Genomic DNA, 23,279 nt, shown 5'->3' on the forward strand with positions numbered 1-23,279 from the left:
AAGAGACACAAACTACCATGTATAAAATAGATAATCAGGCTTCCCTGGTGGCACAGTGGTTGAGAGTCCGCCTGCCGATGCAGGGGACACGGGTTCGTGCCCCGGTCCGGGAAGATCCCACATGCCGCGGAGCGGCTGGGCCCGAGAGCCATGGCCGCTGAGCCTGCGCGTCCGGAGCCTGTGCTCCGCAGCAGGAGAGGCCACAACAGTGAGAGGCCCGCATATCGCAAAAAAAAAAAATAATAATAATCAGGGAATTCCCTGGTGGTCCAGTGGTTAGGACTCCGTGCTTTCATTGCTGAGGGTACGGGTTCAATCTCTGGTCGGGGAACTAAGATCCCGCAAGCCACGCAGTGTGACCAAAGATAAAAACAAAACAAATCAATAACAGATAAGCAGCAAGGATGTACTATATAGCATGCGGATTTATAACCGTTACCTTGTAATAACTTTAATGGAATATATATAATCTGTAAAAATACTGAAACTAATATAATATCATAAATCAACTATACTTCAAAAAATAAAATAGAAAGAGCAACATGTCTGAATCAGGGTCAACTCCCAAATGGGCAGTCCTGCAGATTTGCCCTAGGGCTGCTACAACTCCCCCTCCCCTCCCCTGACCTCTTCCCTCTGCCCTCAGGCCTCCAGGAGCTCTCACCTGGGAAAGAGGCGGGGAAAGGGAGGGAGAGAACTAGGGGTAGCCAGAGAACAGGGTCTCTTGTGGCCCTTCACCTCTCTGGCAACAACATCCCACAGACGACCCAGCTACTCTGGGCCCAGGCTCCCCCACCTCCCAACACTCACCCTCTCTCCAAGTGACCCTCTCTCTAGGTGGGCCAGCAGTGGGCAGCAGCCACAGCAGCAGCACATCCCAACACGGACACTGCCCAGCAGCAGGCGGCCCTGGCACTGCCTAGCGCTATTGTCCTGGAGGCAGTCCGCACCCGCCCCAGGGCTCAGGCTGGTGAGGCTAGAAGGACACAGGGCCTGCTCACCAGGGGTGCCTGCTCCAGAGATGGAGTGAATGGGCTTGTTTGGTTCTCTGTCCTACTCTTTCCAGATCTTCTTAAGATCATCCCAGTTACCCACCCACCCGCCAGCAGGACAGCTCTTCACCTTCATGGCCCCATCTGTCCACCAAGAAAAGGGGCCATTACTCTGCAATCCACAACACCCACCCCAACACTCAGAGGTCCTTCCTGCTTGGTTCAGTCCTCTACTGTCCAGTGTCCATAGTCTTGCTTTCTCACAAACCCTCACAGAAAGTCTTTCTTGCTATTGCTACACAATAAATGAATAAAGCATGGGAAAGCACCTAGCACAATGGCTGGTATACAACAGCCACTTAACACATGTTTAGAAAGAAAGGAAGAAAAGAAGGATGGGTGGATGGATAGACACCAAGACAAGGGGTCCCAGCAGCACCCTTGCCTCTACTCTAGGGATCCCCTCATTCCTTATCAGAGCTTCAGAGTTTTCAGTCTCCTCCTCTCTCTCTTCCCCCCCCACCCCGCCCCCGGCTGCACCTCACACTTGCGGGATCTTAGTTTCCTGACCAGGGATCCAACCCGTGCCCCCTGCAGTGGAAGTACAGAGTCCTAACCGCTGGACCACCAGGGAATTCTGGTCTCCTCCTCTCTTGTTTATTCTTTTCTCCCTTCTCCCAGACCTTTTCTCCTAATTCCTTTAAACTTAGGACCGGATGGTATCCTCTGAAGGTCAGAAGAAGACCAACCCAAACTTTCCTTCCACTGTCATCCCAGATCTTGGTCACTTTGGGGAAAGAAAGACTAGGCGAATGGCAGAGGACATTGAGACTGGTGGCTCAAAGTCTCATAGAACAGAAGCAGTCTCCCCTTTCTCCGTATTTTGTCTCCCAGGCCGAGAGATGAGAAAAACAGTGACATACGTGAAGCCCAAGGAATGCCAAAGCCTGGACTTCGGCTTCCCGTTCCCCGGCGAGCAGCAGAGGATGGCGGAGCTGACCCAGAAGAGTAAGAGCCTCTCCAAGCAAAGTCTAAGCTCTCAGCTGTCCTTGTTCCTCCATTGGGTATGTCCAAACCAAGACCTCTGGAGAAGTCACGTGGTGCTCAGAATGACCTCTGCTCCAGCTGCAAGTGGCAGCAGCCCCTTCCCCAAGGTGGCGCAGCCTCTGTCCAGGCCCTTTGTTTAGGGACCAGAAGGCCCCCAGAGGGTTCCACTGGGTTTCCAGTCATCTGTAACTTAGGCCCTGGACAGCAGAGGTTCAGAGTCATAGGCTGCAAGGGGCACTGAGTCATGAGGGATGGGCTCTAAGGCTGGGAAAAGAGGAGAGAGAGGGCTCCTGGCCATGGGACTGAGAAGAGGGTTTGGGATGGTCTCAGTCAGGCTCTGCTTCTTTTATGAGCTTCCACAGACGAGATAAAGGCAGGAGGCTAAGGAGAAGGCGGCCAAACGGAAACGCTAACGCCAAAGCCAGAAACATAACACAAAAAGACATCGCTGAACACACAAAGGCACTTAACGCTTGCCTGATGAATGAAGATGAGACACCGGACAATAGGGGTGGGCACACTGGTGAAGCAGAAGAGGGGTGCTAAGGACCACAGGGAATAAAGTCGGGCTACCCTGAGACCCAGGGATCCTGGACCCCATCCTACCCCCACCCCCCACCCGGCCACACCTGTCGGGTCAGGAGAGAAAGACAAGCAGAGACGGAGGGGGGAGTGATGCAAACAGACGGGCATTTGTACAAGCGAACAATAGCTGTGCCAGGACTCCCTGCCCTCCTGGCACAGGGCAGGCCGGCTGAGTTGGGAGGGGGGCAGCTGCTGCCTGCAGCCCCTCCCCCACCCTCCCCCAAGGAGACATAAACAAACCCAGAAGGGTCCAGCCAGTTCCTCACAGCCATTTCTCTGACCAGCTCCAGGAACCATGACCAATCTGCTCCCTCAAGCTCCTAGATGATACTTCAAAGCACAGACTGAAGCTAAGAATGGAACTACTTCCCCGCATCCAGAGTGCAGTGAGCCCCCTACTTTGGTGGCCATAATTCAAAACAGTGACACAGAGCATCTGGGGACAGGCAGACGGACACAGACACACACGCACACCAACACACAGGTCATGTGCACGCATGGGATTCATTTCTTCAGATCTGTCCCCTCCCGGACTCCAAGCTCAGGGTTCCGGGGAAGCCAGAGGGACTGAGATGGGACCCCTCTTTAAATCCCTCGGGCAGCCCTGGCAGGTCCTTCTCTAGGCAGCATCCAACCTCCTACAGTCACTCAGTGACTTCCTTAAGCTTTTGGCTCCCTTCCCCCATCCTTGCTTCTCCCCCTCCCCTCAGCTCTTTCCCTAACCTCCAAGAAAGGCCCCTAGAATCTTTTCCTATTCCCCCAAAAGTCTCAGCCTCCCGGGAGACCGCCAATTCCTCAACTTCCCCCGCAACCTGCCAGCACTCTCAGCTCCCTCCAGGGCTCCCCCAGCCCTCTTCTCCGGCTCCAGTTCTAGTCCTGCACACAAAGCCAGCCATCTCTCCAACGCTCAGAACAAAGAAACAGTCTCTCTCCTCTCTCCCCACCACACTCCAAATCTGGGGTCCTTGAGATCCCAGGGACACCCCCCTAGCCTCCAGGGCCATCCCTGATGCTCTGGCCCCTGCCTGCTCCTAGGCAGGAAAGGACCCTTTGTTCTGAGAGAGGAGACACTTAGGGTTTGGGGGGAGGAGGGAGGGAGGAACAGGGGATGAAAGAGAGAAAGGGACCTCTGGGGTTTGGGGCCTATGGAGGTAGGAAGTAGAGCAGAGAGAATGAGGGGGTGGAGGACTGAAGATAGCCTGAAAGAATAGAAATGGAGTGAAAAGAGAGGAGGCATAAGGAGGGGAAGCTGCACAGAAAGATTCTAGGAGGGTGGGAAGGAGAAAGGGACAGGTTCGACTTAAATTCCTCCTACTTCAAGGAGGTCCCGGGGAGGAAGGCAAGGAATGGGGGGTGGGGTCAGAACATAGCTCTGAACCATCCCCCCAGATAGGTAGCAGGGGAGACCATCTTCCTCAAATTATCTCGTTTCCAGCGGCCCCCCTCTACTTCCCACCGCAGTATAAAAAGAAAGGAGACAGCTGGTGTGCTTGGGGGAGGGGGAAGAGGGGATCCAGGGTTTGTTGGCTAAGAATCAACTCCCCCCTTCTGTAACCACAGCTTTCCGGAGGTGGCCCTCCCCTTCCGACCAGCCCAAACTGACAACCAACCTCCTCCAGTAGCCCCTCTGCCCTCTCAGATCTACCCACTCAGCCCCTCACATCCCCACCCCCAGTCAGATCCCAACCCCCGCAAAACCAAGGCCGCCCCAGGATAGAAAAAGCCTAGATTCCCAGTGCCCCCCAACTACCAAAAAAAAAAAAAAAAAAAAAAAAAAAGGCATGAGGACCCAGGTATCTGGCTCCCCAACTCCTCCCAATAACGGAAAAGGGACCCGAGTATCTACCTTCCCAGAACCCCTGTCTATAGCCCCTCTCCAGGTCTGCCCCTCGCCGGTGCCCCCATGGTTTTCCCTTTTAGGGTGGAACCAAATTTCCGTGGTTTCAAAAAACCTCTCCACCCCCCTTGGCCCTGCTCCAGGGTCTCAGCTCAAACGGTTGAAAAATAAACAGACTTTCATAGCCGGGGCCTGGCCTGGCGCAGGGTTGAGAAGAGCCTGTCTGCCACCCCACTGTTCCACTGCACTTCAGCCATCTCTCCTCTGGCCCTCTGTTTGTCTTAAGCCCTACCCAAATCCCCAGTTGCTTTCCTGTTAGCAGAATCTCATCCCAACCCCCCAAGGAAAAGTTCCAGGATGGAACCTCTCCCAACTTAGGAGCTAGGAGGGAAGTGTGGGAAGGGGTTTCCACCATCTCTGAGGACTCCAAAAGGGTACTGCTCCCATGCCGGTAGACTGTGATGGTGATCAGCATAGGCTGGTGATCAGCATAGGCTGCACGCCAGGGCAGGACACTGGGATTGGAAAGAGGCCAGAGATTAAACCAGCAATGGACTGGGTCTTGGCCTTTCCCATAACGGGTACAGTGTGGGTGCCTTGAGCAGCTGGGAGGTGCTGTCAGCATGCACCACCTTCCTCCCAGCTCTCATTTATTCACCTATAAGTCAGCTTCATCATTTCCTGGGGGCTGAGGTGTGGAGAGATCATGGCCTTTGGGAGTGGGCCTGGGTACAAAGGCAGAAATAAGGGATACCTGGAAAGGAGTGGCCAAGAGCTCAAGAAGGGGGTGGGGGCTAGGGTAATTATACATCCAGACTCCTGAAATGGTAGGTGAACAGTCCCAAGGTAAAGAGTTAAGAGAGCTGGGGTGGGGAGGAGGGATGAGGGCACAGTGCCAAGTGGGTCAGCCTAAAGGTTTCAGTTTGTTTCAGGCTGCAAGGACAAGGAGCTTGGAAGCTGGTGGGGCAAAAAGGGATGGGGGGACCCTCTGTGTTTCAGGAACAGGGGTGCTCTGGGCCCCAAGGATGGAAGAAAGGATCCTAGCTACACAAAGACCTCTGCTCCCTTCACCTAAGGGTGACGGCTTGGGGGAAAGTAAGCCGTCCCTGAGCTGTCCTGACCCGTCACCCGCCCACCAGAGAGAAGAACTGAATCACAGCTGGAAAGTCCATCTGCGAGGAGAGGAGGAGCTGACTGCTGTCTTGGAGGGGTGGTGATGGTGGTGGTGATGGTGGGAGGAAGCCGGGAAACCACCCCCTCCCACCCCTCCGCCGGATGGCGGGGACAAAGAGGGAACGACCAAGCCAGCGACTGCAGAGTGGGGGGATACCGAGAGCAAGCCGGTGGAACCCTGGCGGAGGGGGTTCCGGAGAGCTTTCGCCGCCCCCACCCCCCCCTCGACACACACACCTCCCTCTTCCCGCTCTGTCCCTTACCGGAGCAACTTTCTTTCACGCGGCCCAAAACACCCGGTCCCGCCAGATAGGAAGCCCCTAAACCCCAGGTCCGCTGGCTCCCGGGATCCCGGCAGACAATCTGCTCGGAGCTGGAGGCTCCGGGTCGTGTCTACTGCTCCCCCAGCCCCCTCCCCACTCACTCACAGTCCCCACCCACCCCGTCCCGCCGCGCGTTCCCGGCCGACGCTCCGCCCGATTTTGGCGCCCAGAAAGCAGGCGGGCAGACCCGGGGTCGCTGCGGGTGCCGGGGATCGAAGGGCGCCCTGAGGACAGCGGGCGAGAGGGACAGGGGTTTCCGAGCCCACCTTGCTGGCCAGCTCTTTGCTCCGGTCGATCCGCGCCCGTGTGAGGGATTCGATCCGAGACATAATCCGATGGGGGCGGGGGGAGCCCAGGAGGACGCGGCGCGGACCCTGGCGTCCGGCTGTTTGTGGGGGGAGGGCGGGGGAGGGGTCCGACCCGCACGCGTCGGTCTTGGGGACAGGAAGTCTGACTCCCCTCGCCCGGCACCCAGCGCCAGTTCCTCAAACCCGAGTCTCCACCCCCGCCCGAGCTCAGGAAGGGGGGAGGCGGGGCGGAGGGAGGGCGGGTGCCGAGCGCCGGACGGGACGCCTCGGTCCGTGGAGGGGCGGCTCGCACAAGTACAAGGGGCCGTGGACTAGCTCGCAGGGCCCCTCTGCCTGTTTGCCCTCCAGCGCCGGGCGCCTCTAACCCCAGACGCCCGCCTCCTGGCTTCGGTTTTCCTAAAACCCACCCTGGCCCGCCTCGCAGCCCTCACCCCACCCCTGGTCTTCCCTTTCCCCTCCTCCTCCTCCTCCTCCTCCTCCTCCTCCTCCTCCGCAGTCCATCAGTCTAGAAAGACTCGCGGGCCGGAGGATTCCAGCCGCCCCCAGCTCTCCAGGGAACCGGGGGCCAGTTCCTTCCTGGCCTTCTGGGCCCATCAAAGCAGGCCAGAGCCACCGACCCCTTTTACGACTGGGGGCAGGCGTGGGGAGAGGGCGGAGAAATCAAAGGGGAACTAAAGGGTGGGTCTTTAGAGGGCCTGAAAGGGAAGATTCACTCCTGGAGGTTGAAGAATCTGAGAGGAGAGCATTCTTCCACAAGCCCCCAACTCTCTGGGGCCTTACAAGACCGCCCTCGGCCCATCCTCTTCCCTCCTGCCTCTGCCTCCACTGACTACTGGGGTGGTAGAGGGGAGGAATTCGTCACTGTTACAGAAGACTAAGAAGCTGAGGAAGTCCTTCCTTGTGTCTAATCCCAGTTCCCTCTGTTGCAAGTTAGGCTAGAACCCAAAGACCAGCAACCAGCCTTCCCCAGTCAGGGACAGTTGGAGTATGGCCAGTCTCTCCACAAGAAGGAGGGGTGCAGTAGGACATTCTTTCTGGACACTCTGCCCCAGTCTGAGGCAACTTCCACCTTTTGGGGAAAATTCCTCCTCCACTCTAATTATAATCACTCACATTGAAGTTCATTTCTGCCTCTCAGGGTCTCCCATGTCTCTGGGAGAAACAGAAGTACAGAGAGTCCTGGGACAGAGCATCTTATGTTTGCAGGGTCCTGCCTGATTTCTGGTCCCCAAAGGTGTGGAGGAAGGAGGGAGGGAGAGGAGGCCCAACCTAGACCCAGCAGCTCCCTGCCCGGGTTCAGCAGCAGGGCCTGGCTGCAGGTTTCAAGCCCAGCTCAGCACTCTTGTAGGTGCCAATTTTAGCCTCTGCCACTATTTTGGGCTCCACTGCCTGACCACCGGCTGAGCTAGTTGGGCTCCTCACCACCACACTGCTCCTCTGGCTTCCCCTCCTGCCTAGCAACTCCTTCACCTCCTTCTTCACCCATTCCCCTGTTTAGGATCCTTATATAGCAAAGACCAGAAAACAAGGAGAGAAAATAACCATGCCCACTTCTAGGCTGGATGGAAATTAGAAAGCAGAGAGGACTTTCCCTGGGCCATGAGGGAGGCTGACTCCTCCAGGCTTGTACCTGCAGGGGAGACCTACAGGAAGGCCCTAGGAACTCCCCCAAACCAGCAGTCTTGAGGCTCCTGGGCCCAGAACCCCAGACTTACCTCCCCCCAGTGGGCAGCCAGGGCTGAGGAATGTACTAAATTTAAAAACAGACTGCCAGAAGCCAGAATCCTGGCCTCACGGCTCCACCCACTAGGGGCCCTGAGACAAGGGGTAGGCTGCGACCTCCTCCGCTTTTCTCCCAGGCCTGGGGTGGGAGGGTGTTTCAAGCTAAGGATGGAATCTTAAAGGGCCAAACTCCAGTCTGGATACCCAATAAACCCAGGGCCTGAATCCCAGAGTTATGTGAAGGATCTCAATCCCCAAACTCAACGTAGATGGTCTCTATGAAAGGAGAGGACTTAATCTTCCAACCCTCTTCTGTCTCCTACCCCAATCTTCAATATACTTTTCACCCATCTGCTCTTTGTTACCCTGCATCTCACCCTATGCCCTCTCCTTCCTCTTAAGAGATGAGTAGTAAGGAAGGGGACTTTCGGGGTGGGTAAAGGAAACCGGTCTACCTTTAAGAACACATGTGCTTTTAGTGAGCTAGGCCTGCAGCTTGACTTAATTTCCATTTTCTGTATCCTCTGGAACAGTGAACCCTTTTCCTTTCTCCTTAGCATCCCCTGCCCCTTCTTCCAAACCATTTTTATCCCAATCCCTGCTCCTCCTATCCAGTGATGCTGCCCAGATTTTCAGAAATTATTTTTTTAGATACACAAAAACAAAAGCCAACCCTGATTTCTGCCAGAATCTAAAAGTAGCCACCACTTTCTTTAGCTCATTTAACTTAACAGATATGTCCCCCACATTTCAGGGGTAGGGAGGCCATCCCAGGGAAGAACCTGGTTGTCAGGGTCTTGGCCAGTAGGTGAGCAGAGAAAGCCACAGGGATACCTGGGCCCAAGTCCTACAGTTCCCAGGAGGAGGTTTGCTTTTCTTCTTATTACTTTGGACCTTGTGTATTCTGGGAGGGGATGATTAATGCATTATTGACTCCAATGGCCATCCATCAGAAATGGTGGAAGAAGCGAAGAGAGGGGATAAACTATTACGTAGGTTTACTGACAGAAGCAGAGACAACAACATATAGTCAAAGCTCTAGGTTTGTAATACAGCTCCACCTTTTGCTAACTGTGGGATCTTGGGAGAATAACCTAGGCTCTAAGTTATCTTGTCTATGAAACAGAGATTAAGGGGCTTCCCTGGTGGTGCAGTGGTTAAGATCTGCCTGCCAATGCAGGGGACATGGGTTCGAGCCCTGGTCCAGGAAGATCCCACATACTGCGGAACAACTAAGCCCGTGCGCTACAACTACTGAGCCTGTGCTCTAAAGCCTGCGAGCCACAGCTACTGAAGCCCGCACACCTAGAGGCCATGCTCTGCAACAAGAGAAGCCACTGCAATGAGAAGCCTGCACACCTCAATGAAGAGTAGCCCCCGCTCGCCACGACTAGAGAAAGCCGTGCACGGCCAAGAAGACCCAATGCAGCCAAAAATAAATAAATAAGTTAATTAATTTTAAAAATAATAACAAATGTAAATAAGAGCTTTAAAAACAAAACACAGAGATTAAAATATTTATCTTTGCCAGAGTGTTATAAGAATTAAATGAGATGACCTCTGGAAAAGTGTTTTGTCGGCTCTACAATGCTAATCAAATAGGAAGGAATAAGCTACTTCCTTCTCTCACTGCTTGACTGAGCTTCTCTTCACCCCAACCCCTGGTGTTTACCTGCTTATGGCCCCTATCCTGAGCTGGGAGGAGGGGGAAGAAGAGATTTAGTGATGCAAGCACACACATTCATGAGGGTGGAAGCAAGATGGACCAGGAGATGACAGAGAGGGAAACAGGAAGACAGAACGAGAGTCCTAGCAAGGAAAGGCAGTCGACTGGGACAATGTCCTGACGATGCTTAGCTCTTTCCTGCTGGCTGTCTGGGCTTCAGTATCTGCCCACTTTCTCCTTCATCCCCTCACCAAACTGCTAGGCCAAGGGCGGGCAAATGCAGACCAACTGGGATCTGGATGGCCCCTAGACAGCACCGACTTCCTCTACCATTCCCACTGCAGGAAAAGAGGGTGATTCTGCTGTCAGACTCTCCTACCCTGAACAGAGAGGCTGTGGGGAGAGGGACTCAGACCCAAGGTCTGGGTGTTGGCTTTGTTCTCTTTGTAGAGAGCTCTGCTCTCCACCACGGCAGAAAAGAAGCCTCACCGTGCCCACCTCGCCCTGCTCTCAGACTGCCTGATCTCACGCTTCAGCTCCCCGCCTGCGGCCTGCAACGAGAAGGAGCTGAGAACCTGGTTTTGTTTCTGCCCTCCCTGCCCACCCAGAGGAAGGAGAATCCTGGCTGAAAGGCTGGCAGAGAAGAGAGCGCTGGCATTGCTGGCGGGGCCAGGAGGAGCCCAGGCAACCTTACTGGGTGAGGATCCCGTGGTGCTTCGAGGTGAATCTGATGATGTCTTGTCTGGGGTTTCTCTTAATGTTCAGGAGCCGCCCCGGTGGGAAAGTACATGCATACTTGGGGAAGCCAGGAGAGGAAAAGCGGGGAGTGGCTCATTCTGCCAGTAAATGAAGAGAGTGGAAATGAATTCAAGCAGCAGGCAGAGCTCCTAGTTTCACCAGAGCCGGGGTGTTGGTAATAAGGAAGAGAGCAACGTGCCTTCACCTTCCTGGGGTCGGAACTACACGTGGCCCCACTGGTACGGTGTGTATGCGCTTCCACAATCATACACTTTCCTGGCTTCCACTCTGCCTATGGTCTCATTTCAACTCCTTCAGCTGCCATATCCACCCATAAAATTATGAGTGTAAAAGCACTTTGCAAACCCGAATACTCTCTGAAGAAGTAAAAAGTATTGCTGTAATTATTATGATTATTATGCCCGATGGTTAAGATTTCGGCTGCCCACCTCTCAGCTATGTGGGGCCTCCAGAGAGGGAGGGCTAGGCCACTCCTCAGCTTCTGAGGCTCCTGGCCCATCTCCCCTTCCAGCTGTCCACAGCTGGCTGCTAAGCTGGAGACATAGGGAAAGCAGAGGAAAGGTGATTTACTGGGACAGAAGGAGGGAGACTGGGAGATATACCATGTTCCCTTAAAACTTGAACCATTGCCCTGAGTCCCTGCCTACCAGCGGAAGCTGGGGAGGGGAGCAGATGGTGAGGGGGAGGGGAAGGGAACTGGGGAGGGCAGTGGGTCCCCGGGCCTCCTGCTTCCCCAACTCCTACCTTGGCCTTTCCGGTCATGCCCAAGATGAAGCTGAGGGTCCGTCTCAGGGAGGAGCCTGCCCAGGTGCCTGAGCCCCCTTCCAGGTGGCTACAGCTGCAGAGAGAAAAAGAAGAGGTGAAGAGATGGAGCTGGAGCTGGAAAAGAACAAGATACTCCCAGAGATACAGTGGATGAAGTGCCATGACCAGGGGAGAGAGAATGGGGAGATACGGGGGAAAGACAGAGAAGGGTGAGGAAGAGAGAGGAAGGACTCAGGAGAAAGAGGCCCCCACTCCCCTACCTCCTCGGATTTCCTAGATATGGTCACTACAGTTTCCCAGGCCCTTCTATTTATGAGGAAAACTCCAGGCTCCTCCCAGATAAATACAGACTCCCCCTTCCTACCTAATCCAGGCCCAATCTCCTCTTTCATGCTGCTTCCCAACGGAAATGATACAGGGAGGGGGGCTCTCCAAGGGGACGTTTTCCCCTCACAAAACAAGAGTCCTGTGTACGACCCTCCCTGCTGTTTGGAAAGGGCCTCTGGGCCTAACGCCAATAAGGACTGAATTTCCTGGGATTTCATCAGCCCCATCCCATGAGCTAATCCCAAACCCAGAGCCAGGAGGATGTGTCAGCTAGAGATTTTCAGGACCACAAATCAGAGCTTGATATCTTAAAGGGCCCATTACTAGCTCACACACCCACACTGTCTTAGAGGGCTAACCCACTCTAATCAGGCTTCAGCTGTAGGAGCCAAATAAACAGGTGCCGATTTTGCATGCTTATTTACATAGATACTATGTAAATCTCCCAGCCTCCACCTCGATTCCTGAACAATATGCCTTCAGCCCCTGCCCTCTCCCCTTGGGGCGCTACAGCCCATGCCCAGCTCTCCTTAGGGCCACTCCCCATTGGTAGATTATCTCAGCTATCCAAAGCTGGTCCATGGTCCTTGGTCACCGTCTGTCCCTAAGATTGTGCAGTAGCGAATCTGCCTGCTCACTTTTCTGACACTGACAACAGCTGTCAACCTCCACTCTCTTATTTAACAGACACCCTGGGGTCTATATACTCCTTCTCTTTCCCTGATTTCTTCTTCATCCCATGGAGCCACCAGGAAACTTCTTAGCCTTCCCCAGCCAATGAGAAGAAGGGGAATTCTATGCAGTGCAGGTAGAAGGATATTTGGAGGTCTTTCATAAGAAACGTTAAGGGGAGCAATGTTTCAGGAAACAGAGACCCTTGGGGCTACAAAACCCATGGCCTAGTCCCATTGTCCCTCCCCCATCTAGGGCTTTGAAGGGCTCTGTGTCCCCCAAACTCACCTTTTGCTGAGGTCAGCAGCAGAGGACTGGGACAAATTCCCTGCCAACACAAAAGGAGACGTGAGGTGTCCAGCTAAAGCCAGACAAAGGCGCCCAGGGCTGCCTCCCCCACCCCCTCCACCTGGATCAGGTTCCCAAGCTGCAGGTGCTTGTGACGCCATTCCTGAGGGCGGGCACTGGGGAATAGGGAAGGAGGGAGGCATCTGAGCAGAGCAGAGCTGAAGAACTTAGGAGCCCGGGTAACAGAGCACCGGCGTTGTGTGGATAGGGGGCTGAGAGGCCAATGTCTCAGTTCCTTTTCAGTGAATGGCGAGGGCAGAGGATTGAGCTCCCAATGCCTCTTCTTGATGACAAGGTACGTTGTGGATAACTGTCCTCCATCTCTGGTGACAGGGGAAGCTAGAGAGCCTCTCTCTGTCCTATGTCCTCCTTCATTGGAAGGAGAGCCTCAGAATACCAAAGTCCTGAATTCAGATCTCTCACTTGAATAAAGGCATTTTGGGGTTTCCAAGGGTGTGTGGTTAAACATAATGCAGGACATCTGGACCCTAAACAGCTGGCTCTGAGGAGTGGGGTGAGACAGGCAGAGGAAGGGGCCACCACTGTTTTGCTCCCCACTTTTACTCACCAGCTGGATCTGAGCAGCCCAAGAAGTAATTGATGCCACTCATGGATACAGACTTGGAAAGCATGCCGGTGGGCGAGTGGTCCAAAAGGCCAGCAGATGGGTGACAGGAACGCTGACCCTAGAATCGTGTTAAGAATCCTCATGCAAAGGTCAGGCTTCATCCATCTTCCCCCCCCAAGGCTCTTCACTTTCCCACAGCAAAGCCCTTCTTCAAGGCCTTCAGGCCTTCTACCCCTCCCCACTACCCATATCTGGAACATTCCACTTGAAATAGTTGAGAAGTTATTCCTGCTATTTAGCAGCCATCACTCTGTTGCAACTCAAACCCTGGCGGCCTTAATATAGAAAATATCTTAGAAAAGAGTTACCCTGAATCGTTTCCAGAGATGAAAAACTCAATATACAGAGGTCAGACAGGTAATGAAAAAACAAACACACACACACACAAAACTGGGGCAGTCTGGGTTTAAAACAATAGGGATTAGAAATATTCATAAACCCCAATCTTTCGAAAATCACTTTTTTTTTCTCAAGCCTACGTGGAGCATTACAATAACTGGCTACATATCAGTCCATAAGGCAAAATGTAACATGTTTCAGATAACCTCTATCAGAGAGATCATAGGAAACAACCCAGAAATCTCTTTTCAGTAGCTAGGATAAAGAATCTGTGGTATATTTATAAATAGAAGCATTATTCAACATTAAAAATGAACAAACTACAGTTCAGCCAACAATATGGATGAATCTCATGAAAGAACGAAGACACAAAAGATTTATATACTTTGTGGTTACATTCATATAAAGTTTAAAACAGGCAAAACTAATTGATATTGTTTAGACATACACATAAAGGTGGTAAATCTATAGGGAAAATCGATCTCAAAAGTCAAGAAAGTGGTCCTCTCTGCCAGGAGGGAGAGGGCTATGAATGGGGAGGAACATGGGGGGCTTCTGGGTTTGGGTGGTACTCTATTTTTTTTTAACCTGGAGTAGTTACATGGTTGTTTGCTTCCTAATTATGCATTACGTTGTACATATAAGTTTTATATACTTCTCTGTATCTATGTTATATTTCAATTATTTTTTAAGTTTTAAACAAATCTCCATTTTTTTTTTTTGCGGTACGCGGGCCTCACCGCTGTGGCCTCTCCCGTTGCGGAGCACAGGCTCCGGACGCGCAGGCTCAGCAGCCATGGCTCACGGGCCCAGCCACTCTGCGGCACATGGGATCTTCCCCGACCAGAGCACGAACCCGTGTCCCCTGCATCGGCAGGCGGACTCAACCACTGCGCCACCAGGGAAGCCCCAGATTTAGAAATTTTAAAAAACCCTTCTAAATAAACTTACTGGTCAAAGAAGAAATCATTATGGGAATTTAAAGGTATTTTATAACAACAATAATGAAAATACTACTCAACAAAACTTGTGGGAGATGGCCAAAATGTATCTCAAGGATAATTTGTCGATTTAAAATGCTTAACTGAAAATTTTTTAAACTGAAAATTAATGAGCTATGCCGGCTTAAAAGGTTAGAAAAAGAACAACAAAACAAACCCAAAGTAAATAGAAGAAAGGATATGATAAAAGCAGAAATCAATGAAGTAGTAACAAATGAAATAGGATCAATAAAGCCAAGAGTTGATTTTAGGAACAGGCAAATAAAATAGACAAACCTTTGATAAGGGTGATGCTCAAATAAAAGTAGAATGAAAGAGTGGACCTAACTACAGAAACAGTAGTGACTAGAAAGATAATGCTATCTACAACTTAATGCCAGTACAAATTCTTTAAAAAAACAAACAAAATATATATAACTTACCAAAACTGAATCTAGAAGAAATAGAAAGTCTGAATGGTCCTATTAAAGAAATGGAATCAGTAGTTAATCTTTCTATAAACAAAACAAAACACACCAGGCCAAAACAGTTTTACAGTCAAGGAGCAGAGCTTTCAAGGAATAGATCACTGAAATCTTATACAAACTCTTCCAAAGAATAGAAAACAAAAACAAAAGCTTTCCAACTCTTTCTATAAGGCAAGTATAACCTTGATTCTTAAACTACACACAGACCATATGACAAAGGAAAATTATGGCCCAATCTCTCTTATGAAAAGTACAAAAATTCCAAACAAAATATTAGCAAACTGTAATAGATTTTAAATAGCCACAAATTATTTGCAGCTCCTACCATCAAGAAGGAGTCTAGGGGCTTCCCTGGTGGCGCAGTGGTTGGGAGTCCGCCTGCCGATGCAGGGGACGCGGGTTCGTGCCCCGGTCTGGGAGGATCCCGCATGCCGCGGAGCGGCTGGGCCCGTGAGCCATGGCCGCTGGGCCTGCGCGTCCGGAGCCTGTCCTCCGCAACGGGAGAGGCCACAGCAGTGAGAGGCCCGCGTAACGCATAAAAAAAAAAAAAAAAAAAAAAAAAAAAGAAGGAGTCTATTTCTTCACTCAGTCACAGGCTGGCCTGTGACTTACTACGATGAATAGAATGTGGCAGAAGTAGCATGATGTGATTTTTGAGCCTACACCTCAAGAAAACTTAAAGCTTCCACTCATGCCCACTTGGAATGCTATTGCCACGTGAACAAGCCCAAGCCTAAGCCTTCTGGAGAAGCCATGTGGATAAGAACCAAAGTATCACAACGGGCAACCTGCCAACCCACAGGCATGAATACGGCTGTCCTTGACCATCAGCCCTATTCAGCCACCAGACAACTACGGCCACATAAGTGAGTCCAGGTGGAGCCAGCAGAAGAATACCCCACTGAGCTCAGTCCAAATTAACCACCCATAGAACTGTGAGGGGGAAAAGAAGGTGGTTGTTTTAAGCCACTAAGTTTGGGGTTGATCTTTTATGCAGCAATAGATAATTGATGCCACAAATAAATCCAGCAGTGTGTAAAAAAGATAATCAATCCATCATGAAAAAGTCAGACTTATCCTAAAAATATAAGGGTGGTTTAAGATGAGGAAAATCTTTCAATGTAATTTACCTCAATGACATATTAAAGGAGAAAAAACATAACCAACTCAGTAAAAGCAAAAAAATCATAGGATAAAATCCAACACTCACTCATTGTAAAACCAAAGACCTGGCAGTTACAAATGGAAGGAATCTTCCTTAACTGGATAGAGTATCTTTTAAAACCTTACAGCCAAAAATCGATTTCAATGGTGAAACATAAGATGCACTCCCTCTAAAATCAGAAACAAGACAAGGATAGCCATTATCACCGTTTCTGTTCAGCACTGCAATAGAGCCCTAGCCACACACAGCCACACACACAGTAGGGCAAGAAAAAGAAATGAAAGAAATAAATATAGAAAAAGAAGAATGCAAAATTCATTTAAAGATGACATATGGGCTTCCCTGGTGGCGTGGTGGTTAAGAATCCGCCTGCCAATGCAGGGTGACACGGGAAGATCCCACATGCCGTGGAGCCACTAAGCCTGTGCGCCACAGCGACTGAGCCTGTGCTCTAGAGCCCGTGAGCCACAACTACTGACCCTGCGTGCCACAACTACTGAAGCCCGTGTGCCTAGAGCCTGTGCTTCACAAGAGAAGCCACCACAATGAGAAGCCTGTGCACCACAAGGAAGAGTAGCCCCCACTCGCCGCAACTCGAGAAAGCCCGCGTGCAGCTACGAAGACCCAACGCAGCCAAAAATAAAAATAAATAAATAAAATTTAAAAAAAATAAAAATAAAGATGCCATAATTGTCTACTTAGAAAAGCCCAAAAAATCCACAGATAAATTGTTATAACTGAAAAAAAAGAGTTTAACAAGGTAAATAACTATAATTAATTAAAATGCACTTCTATAAACCAAAAATAATTATAAAATGTAATTAATGTAATTTAAATATAAGAAAGCATTTATAATAGCAACAAAATATATAAGGCACATAGAAATAAATCTAATAAAGATTGACAAGACCTGTATGAAGGACACAAATACTTTGTTAAAAGACATATTTTTTTAGAAAGCCTAACAAAATAGAGATATTATTTTCCGTGGATAAGAAGACTCAATATCAGAAAGAAGTCAATTTTTCCTAAATTAATCTTTTTTTTAATTCATCCACCAAATATTTTCATGTTTTATTTATTTGTTTTTTCTTAACATCTTTATTGGAGTATAATTGCTTTACAATGGTGTGTTAGTTTCTGCTTTATAACAAAGTGAATCAGTTATACATATACATATGTTCCCATTTCTCTTCCCTCCTAAATTAATCTTTGAATTCAGTACAACCTCAGTCAAAATTCAGCAGAATTTTTCATTTTTAGAAATTGATAAGCTGATCCTAAAATTCACATATAAGTGCAGAGACTTCCCTGGTGGCCCAGTGGTTAAGAATCTGCCTTCCAATGCAGGGAACGCGGGTTTGATCCCTGGTTGGGGAACTAAGCCCACATGCTGCAGGGCAACTAAGCCTGCGCACCGCAACTACTGAGCCTGTGCACTCTGGAGCCCGTGCACCACAACTGGAGAACCCTGCACGCTGCGACGAAGATCCCATGTGCTGGAACTAAGACCTGATGCAGCCAAATAAATAAATATTTTTATTTATTTAAAATAAAATAAAATTCACATAGAAGTGCAAAGGACCTAGAATAGCCAAGATAATCTTAAAGAAAAATAATAAAGTTGGAGGACTTACACTATTACATTTTTAAGACTTACAATAAAGCCACATTAATTAAGATAATGTGATACTGGCATAAGAATAGACAAATAGGGCTTCCCTGGTGGCGCAGTGGTTGGGAGTCCGCCTGCCGATGCAGGGGACATGGGTTCGTGCCCTGGTCCGGGAAGATCCCACATACTGCGGAGCGGCTAGGCCCGTGAGCCACGGCCTCTGAGCCTGTGTGTCCGGAGCCTGTGCTCCGCAACGGGAGAGGCCACAACAGTGAGAGGCCCGCATACCGCAAAAAAAAGAATAGACAAATAGATCAATGGAACAGAGAACAGTCCCCAGCAATAGACTCACACAAATATAGTCACTTGATTTTCAACAAAGTCACCACAGCAATTCAATGGGGAAAGTAAGTTTTTTAATGAAGCAACTGGATATTTACATAAGGAAAAAACCAAAACCTTGATTTCTCCCGTACACAAGAACCTAGATAAATCACAGACCTAAATATGAAAGCTAAAACTATAAAGCTTCTAGAAGAAAATATCGAAGAAAAATCTTCACGTTCTTGGAGTAGGCAAGATTTCTTAAACATGACCAAAAGCACTAACCATTAAAATAATCGATGAACTGGATTTCATCTAAATTAAAAACTCATGCTTATTAAAATACACTATTAAAGTAAAAATGCAAGTCAAAGACTGAGAGAAGATACTCACAATACACATATCTGACAGAGGACTCAGATCCAGAATATATAGAGAACTCTTACAAATCAGTAAGAACAAGACAAGCTGTTTTAAAAATTGAGCAAAAGACTTGAACAGACATTTCACCAAAGAAGACATTCAGATGGTCAATGAGAATATGAAAAGGTGCTCAATAAAATTTTTCAACAGGGACATGCAAATTAAAACCAAAATGAGACAATTCTAAAACACCCACCAGAATGACTAAAATTAAAATCTTGACAGTAATAACTTATAATAGAAAAGAATCTGAAAAAGAATACATATCTATCTATCTATCTATATATATATACATATAACTGAATCTCTTTGCTGTACACCTGAAACATTGTAAATCAACTATACTTCAATAAAAATTTAAAAATTTTTAATTTAAAATTTTGACAAAAAAAGTATAATATACCTAAGAATACACCTAATACATATCCACAAACTCTGTATGGAAAAAAATTGATAAAACTTTATTAAAAGACATTAAATGAAGAAGTATACTATTTTCATGGATGGGTAGGAAGAAGCAATACTGTAAAGATGTCCACTTTCCCTAAATTAATCTTTAGAGTCAATGCAACTCCAACTAAAATCTCAAAAGTTTTTTTTAATACATGTTTTGTATATATGTTATACTTCAATAAATATGCTCTTTTTAAATTAAGAAACTCTGTTTCTTTGAAGGCACCATAGGAGAAGGAAAAGACAAACCACTTTTCTCAATCTTTGAGAAAAGATCATTGCAACACATACAACCACAAAGGATTAGTATTCAGAATATGTAAAGAACACATTCAAAACAATAAAGAAAAAACCCTCAAAGAATCCAATAGAAAAGTGGGCAAAAGACATGAAGAGGAATTTCACAGAAGAGGAAACACAAATGACCAAGACACATATAAAAATTGCTCAATTCCATTTGTAATAAGGATAATTCAAATTAAAACCACAATGAGATTTATAACCACTAGATTGGCAAAATTAAGAAATCTGATGACTCCAAGTGTTGGAAAGCATGTGGATCAATGAGAACTCTTATATACTGCTGATGTGGGTGGAAACAGTTTGCCATTAACTTATAAAAATGAACATCTGTGTACACTATGACCCAACAGTTCTACTCCAAGGTATATACCCCAGAGAAATTCTTGCAAATGAGCACCGGAAGATGGATAAAAGGATGTTCATAATGACACTCTTCATAATAGTAAAGAATGGAAATTATCCAAATGTCCATCAACAGAAGATTGGAATGAAAATAATTACCTATAACTATTTGTAACACATGGATAAAAATTAGAAACAGAATGCTGAGTGAAAATGCAAGTTATAGAAAATTTTGTACAATATAACATCATTGTTTTTAAAGTCAGAAACAAACAAAAAAGAAATAATACATCATTAGGTAATGCTTTGTGTTAAAACTATTTAAAAAAAAGTAAATGAGTGATTAAGAAAATTCAAGATAGTGGTTACCTCTGGTGGGAAGGCAAGGGAATAACAGAAGAGAGGAAGACATAAATAAAGATAAATGTACTGGTGATATCCTAGTTCTGGAGATGGATGGGTGATTGATTAGGCATTCATTTTAAAATACTATATTTATGACAAATGGAAAAATACAATAGAGAGTACTAGCAACCCTGGCAAACTGGAGGGTACAGCTCCCATCTAAGGACATCTGAATTTTGGAAAGTGTAAACACCATGCTGGCCAAACAAAATAAATTTTGAGCTAGACTTGGCTTGGCTTTCAAACTAGTCTGAAAGCCCCAGTCTAGTTTAATGAATCTCAGACTTTTGGTCTGTGGACTTTGCTGAAGACTTATACCTATTTGCTGCTGCAGGAAGATACAAAAAACCCCAAACATACAGACAAGGAGAAATTTAAGGGAAATGCTTAAACATTAGGTGAAGAGAGAAGAGGAATCAGAACAGGAAGACATAAAAAAAGAAAAAACAGGGCTTCCCTGGTGGCGCAGTGGTTGGGAGTTCGCCTGCCGATGCAGGGGACACGGGTTCATGCCCCGGTCTGGGAAGATCCCACATGCCGCGGAGCGGCTGGGCCTGTGAGCCATGGCCGCTGAGTCTGCACGTCCGGAGCCTGTGCTCCGCAACGGGAGAGGCCATGACAGTGAGAGGCCCGCGTACCGCAAAAAAAAAAAAAAAAAAAGAAGAAACAAAAAACCACTAGAGAAGGGGGGAAAGAAGAAGACATATAATACCAAGAAGGGGGAAACAGGGAGAAGAGAGAGGTGGAAGAGAGAGAAAGAAGTACAAAGGAATGGAGGGGAGAAGAGAAAAAAGAAAGCGTTATCTCCTGTGTGCTAACCTCTGTACTGGGCACTTTAACACTTTTTTTTTTTTCATCTAATAATCACAACTTTAAAAGACAGTTTTTAGTATCCTGATTTTCAGAAAGCTGAAATAAACTGTTCAACTAGGAGCAGTGTGACTCCCAAATCCTGTTCTTTCTACCGTACCACATTGAATCAGATGTGAGGGAAGACCTACAGAGATGCTAATGGAGAAAAGTGGGAGCTGGGAGAAGATGCGTTTTGCTGCTTCCCTGACAGGCTGTAACAGCCCCCTCTTCTCAACCTCTCTCCCAAACCACAGGCACTTGAACAATGAGGCCGGGTGGGTACCCCTGGCCAGTTAGAGGATGTGCTGGAGGGGAGGTAACCTTAAGTCACAGGGCTTGAGACAGTTCCATGTACAGCTGTCCCTCATTATCCATGGGGGATTGATTCCAGGATCCTGTGGATACCAAAAGCTGAGGATGCTCAAGTCCCTTACATAAAATGGCATAATACTGAAATTTGCATATAACCTGTGTGCGTCCTCCCATATACTTTAAACCATCTCTAGATTAATTGTAATACCTAATGTAATATAAATGCCATGTAAATAATTGTAAATGCTATATAAATATTTGCCAGCATGAGGCAAATTCAAGTTTTGCTTTTTGAAAATTTCTGGAATTTTTTTTCAAATGTTTTTAGTCCGTGGTTGGTTGAATCCATGGACGCAGAACCTATGCATACAGAGGGCTGACTGTACTCAGGGACTCTTAGCTGGCAAACCCAGTGATGTCTCTAAAAGCTTCGTGTATCCTTAGTGGTCTCTGGGTCCTGGTTTGAGATCTTCCCTGTGATGTTCCCCTCAGCCAGAAGGCTGAGCAATCTCTATATCCTTTCTCACTTGATAATCCTATGATTATCTTGTTAGAGAACTACTGTTTCAGGGTACCAGATGCCTAGTTTCATCCTACAAATAATAAGTTCATCTCCAAATCTGAGAAATGTGGGGTCCACACAAAGAAGTAGTTATAACACCAAGGGGAGCAGGGGCCTTTTAATGAGAGAGGAATAGAGATACCCACATCAACACAGAGACACAGACACAGAAAGGAAGGCACAGAGAGTCTCAGAGAAAGAGACAGAGGCAGGATACCAAGAGTGGGGGACAGAGCATACAGACCCAGGAAAGCAGACAGAGGAGTAGAGACACCAGATTCAGATTCCATCAGATGGAGTCAAAGTGATGCCTGGGCACAGGGAGACCCAGCAGCTTGCAGAACAGAAGAGGCACAGAGAGGTGGCTGGACAGGCAAAGGGGCAGGAGAGGGGGAGGAAGGTGGTAGCTTCCATGGGGATTTGTCTATCCATACCACGCAGGAGGGTTGGCCACCTTGGTGCTGCAGTTCCAGAAAGGGGTCCAGTTCCTCTTGGTTCTGCAGTAAGGGGGGCTCCTGGGAGCCCACACATCCCGATGCCTGCAGTTTGTTCCTGAAACACACATTGCCACCACTGCCCTCCGGTCCCAGTGGCCTGTGACAGGCACCAGGGAGGAACACCGCCTCAGCCCAGTCCTGTTGCTTGCCCCCAGCCCAGCCCTTCCGGTTAGCCTAGGCGCAGGCCAGACCCAAACTGGCTTCCCTTTGGGGCTGTGCTTTGGCAAAACTGTGGAGCTGACTTCAGGCAAGGGTGACCCCTGCTGGTCAAAGGACAGTACTGCCCTCCAGAAAACAGCCAGCGTTCAGCAGGGAGGGAAAGGAAGGGTAAGCTGCATTCTCACTCTTTGCCTGGTGTCTGATGCCAACCTTAGCTCCTACTAAGATCAATGGTGTGCCCAGGGCTCCCTTTCTTCTCTACCCAAGGGTCAAAATTAGTGCCTGGTAGTGAAAGGTGACACCTGGAAGACCGTGAGATACAGTCGGCACCACATAAAGCGTACTCAGAGCGTCTCTGCCTTAAATTAGCCGCTCTTAGCAAGGTGCCATGAGTCCTGCGGACAAGGCTTCTCACCCAAGTTCCCTCCCAAGCCAGTTCAGGGACAAGGTCCTCTCCCCTCACACAGCCCAGCCAGCCCTGCCTAGAAGTTAGAGAAGCTTGGTCTACTCACCAGAGCTAAGAGAACTTGGCCAAGGGGACCATTGTCAAAGCAGAGAGACAGGGCCCTTCCACGGCTAGCAGGCCCTCACAGTGACCACTCACACTGAACCCTTCATGCTGACCCCTGGACCTTCTCTTTCTGGCTTCCTCTGTCTTTGGGGATATGGTCAGTGATTTTTCAGGAGAGGGGAAGAGCTGGGTCCCTCTCTTCTAGTCTGCCAAGCTTATGTAGGCCCCTGAGCCAGAGTAGTTCTTCCCCCATTGTAGGGCTGGACTATGATATCTAAATATCTTGGGCCTGCCTCAGCCTGGATCCAGCAGGCAGGGAGCAATGTGGGAAAGGAGGCAGGTTCCATGCCCCAACCCTGGGAGCACTTCTCTCAAGAAACTTCCCAAAGTTCTCTGG

At 48.6% G+C, this 23,279-nt stretch overlaps 1 protein-coding gene across 6 annotated transcripts in view; it reads right to left on the reverse strand.

The window, feature by feature from the left end:
* Positions 1-23,279, reverse strand: part of ARHGEF2 (Rho/Rac guanine nucleotide exchange factor 2) — a 51,342-nt gene that overhangs the window by 18,462 nt on the left and 9,601 nt on the right. The window contains exons 3-6 of one of the 6 annotated variants that reach the window (XM_032614465.1): positions 22,150-22,267; positions 13,093-13,210; positions 12,465-12,504; positions 11,157-11,250 (exon numbers count right to left, since the gene is read on the reverse strand). In XM_032614465.1, the coding sequence (XP_032470356.1) occupies positions 11,157-11,250; positions 12,465-12,504; positions 13,093-13,210; positions 22,150-22,267 (370 nt within the window). Of the gene's footprint in view, positions 1-5,897; positions 6,057-6,223; positions 6,628-7,980; positions 7,999-11,156; positions 11,251-11,437; positions 11,458-11,541; positions 11,682-12,464; positions 12,505-13,092; positions 13,211-22,149; positions 22,268-23,279 lie in introns of those variants that run through there. The other 5 variants (XM_032614495.1, XM_032614485.1, XM_032614524.1 and 2 more) reach the window with 5 other exon arrangements.

The sequence above is a fragment of the Phocoena sinus genome, chromosome 1, assembly GCF_008692025.1.
Source record: "Phocoena sinus isolate mPhoSin1 chromosome 1, mPhoSin1.pri, whole genome shotgun sequence".
NCBI lineage: Eukaryota > Metazoa > Chordata > Mammalia > Artiodactyla > Phocoenidae > Phocoena > Phocoena sinus.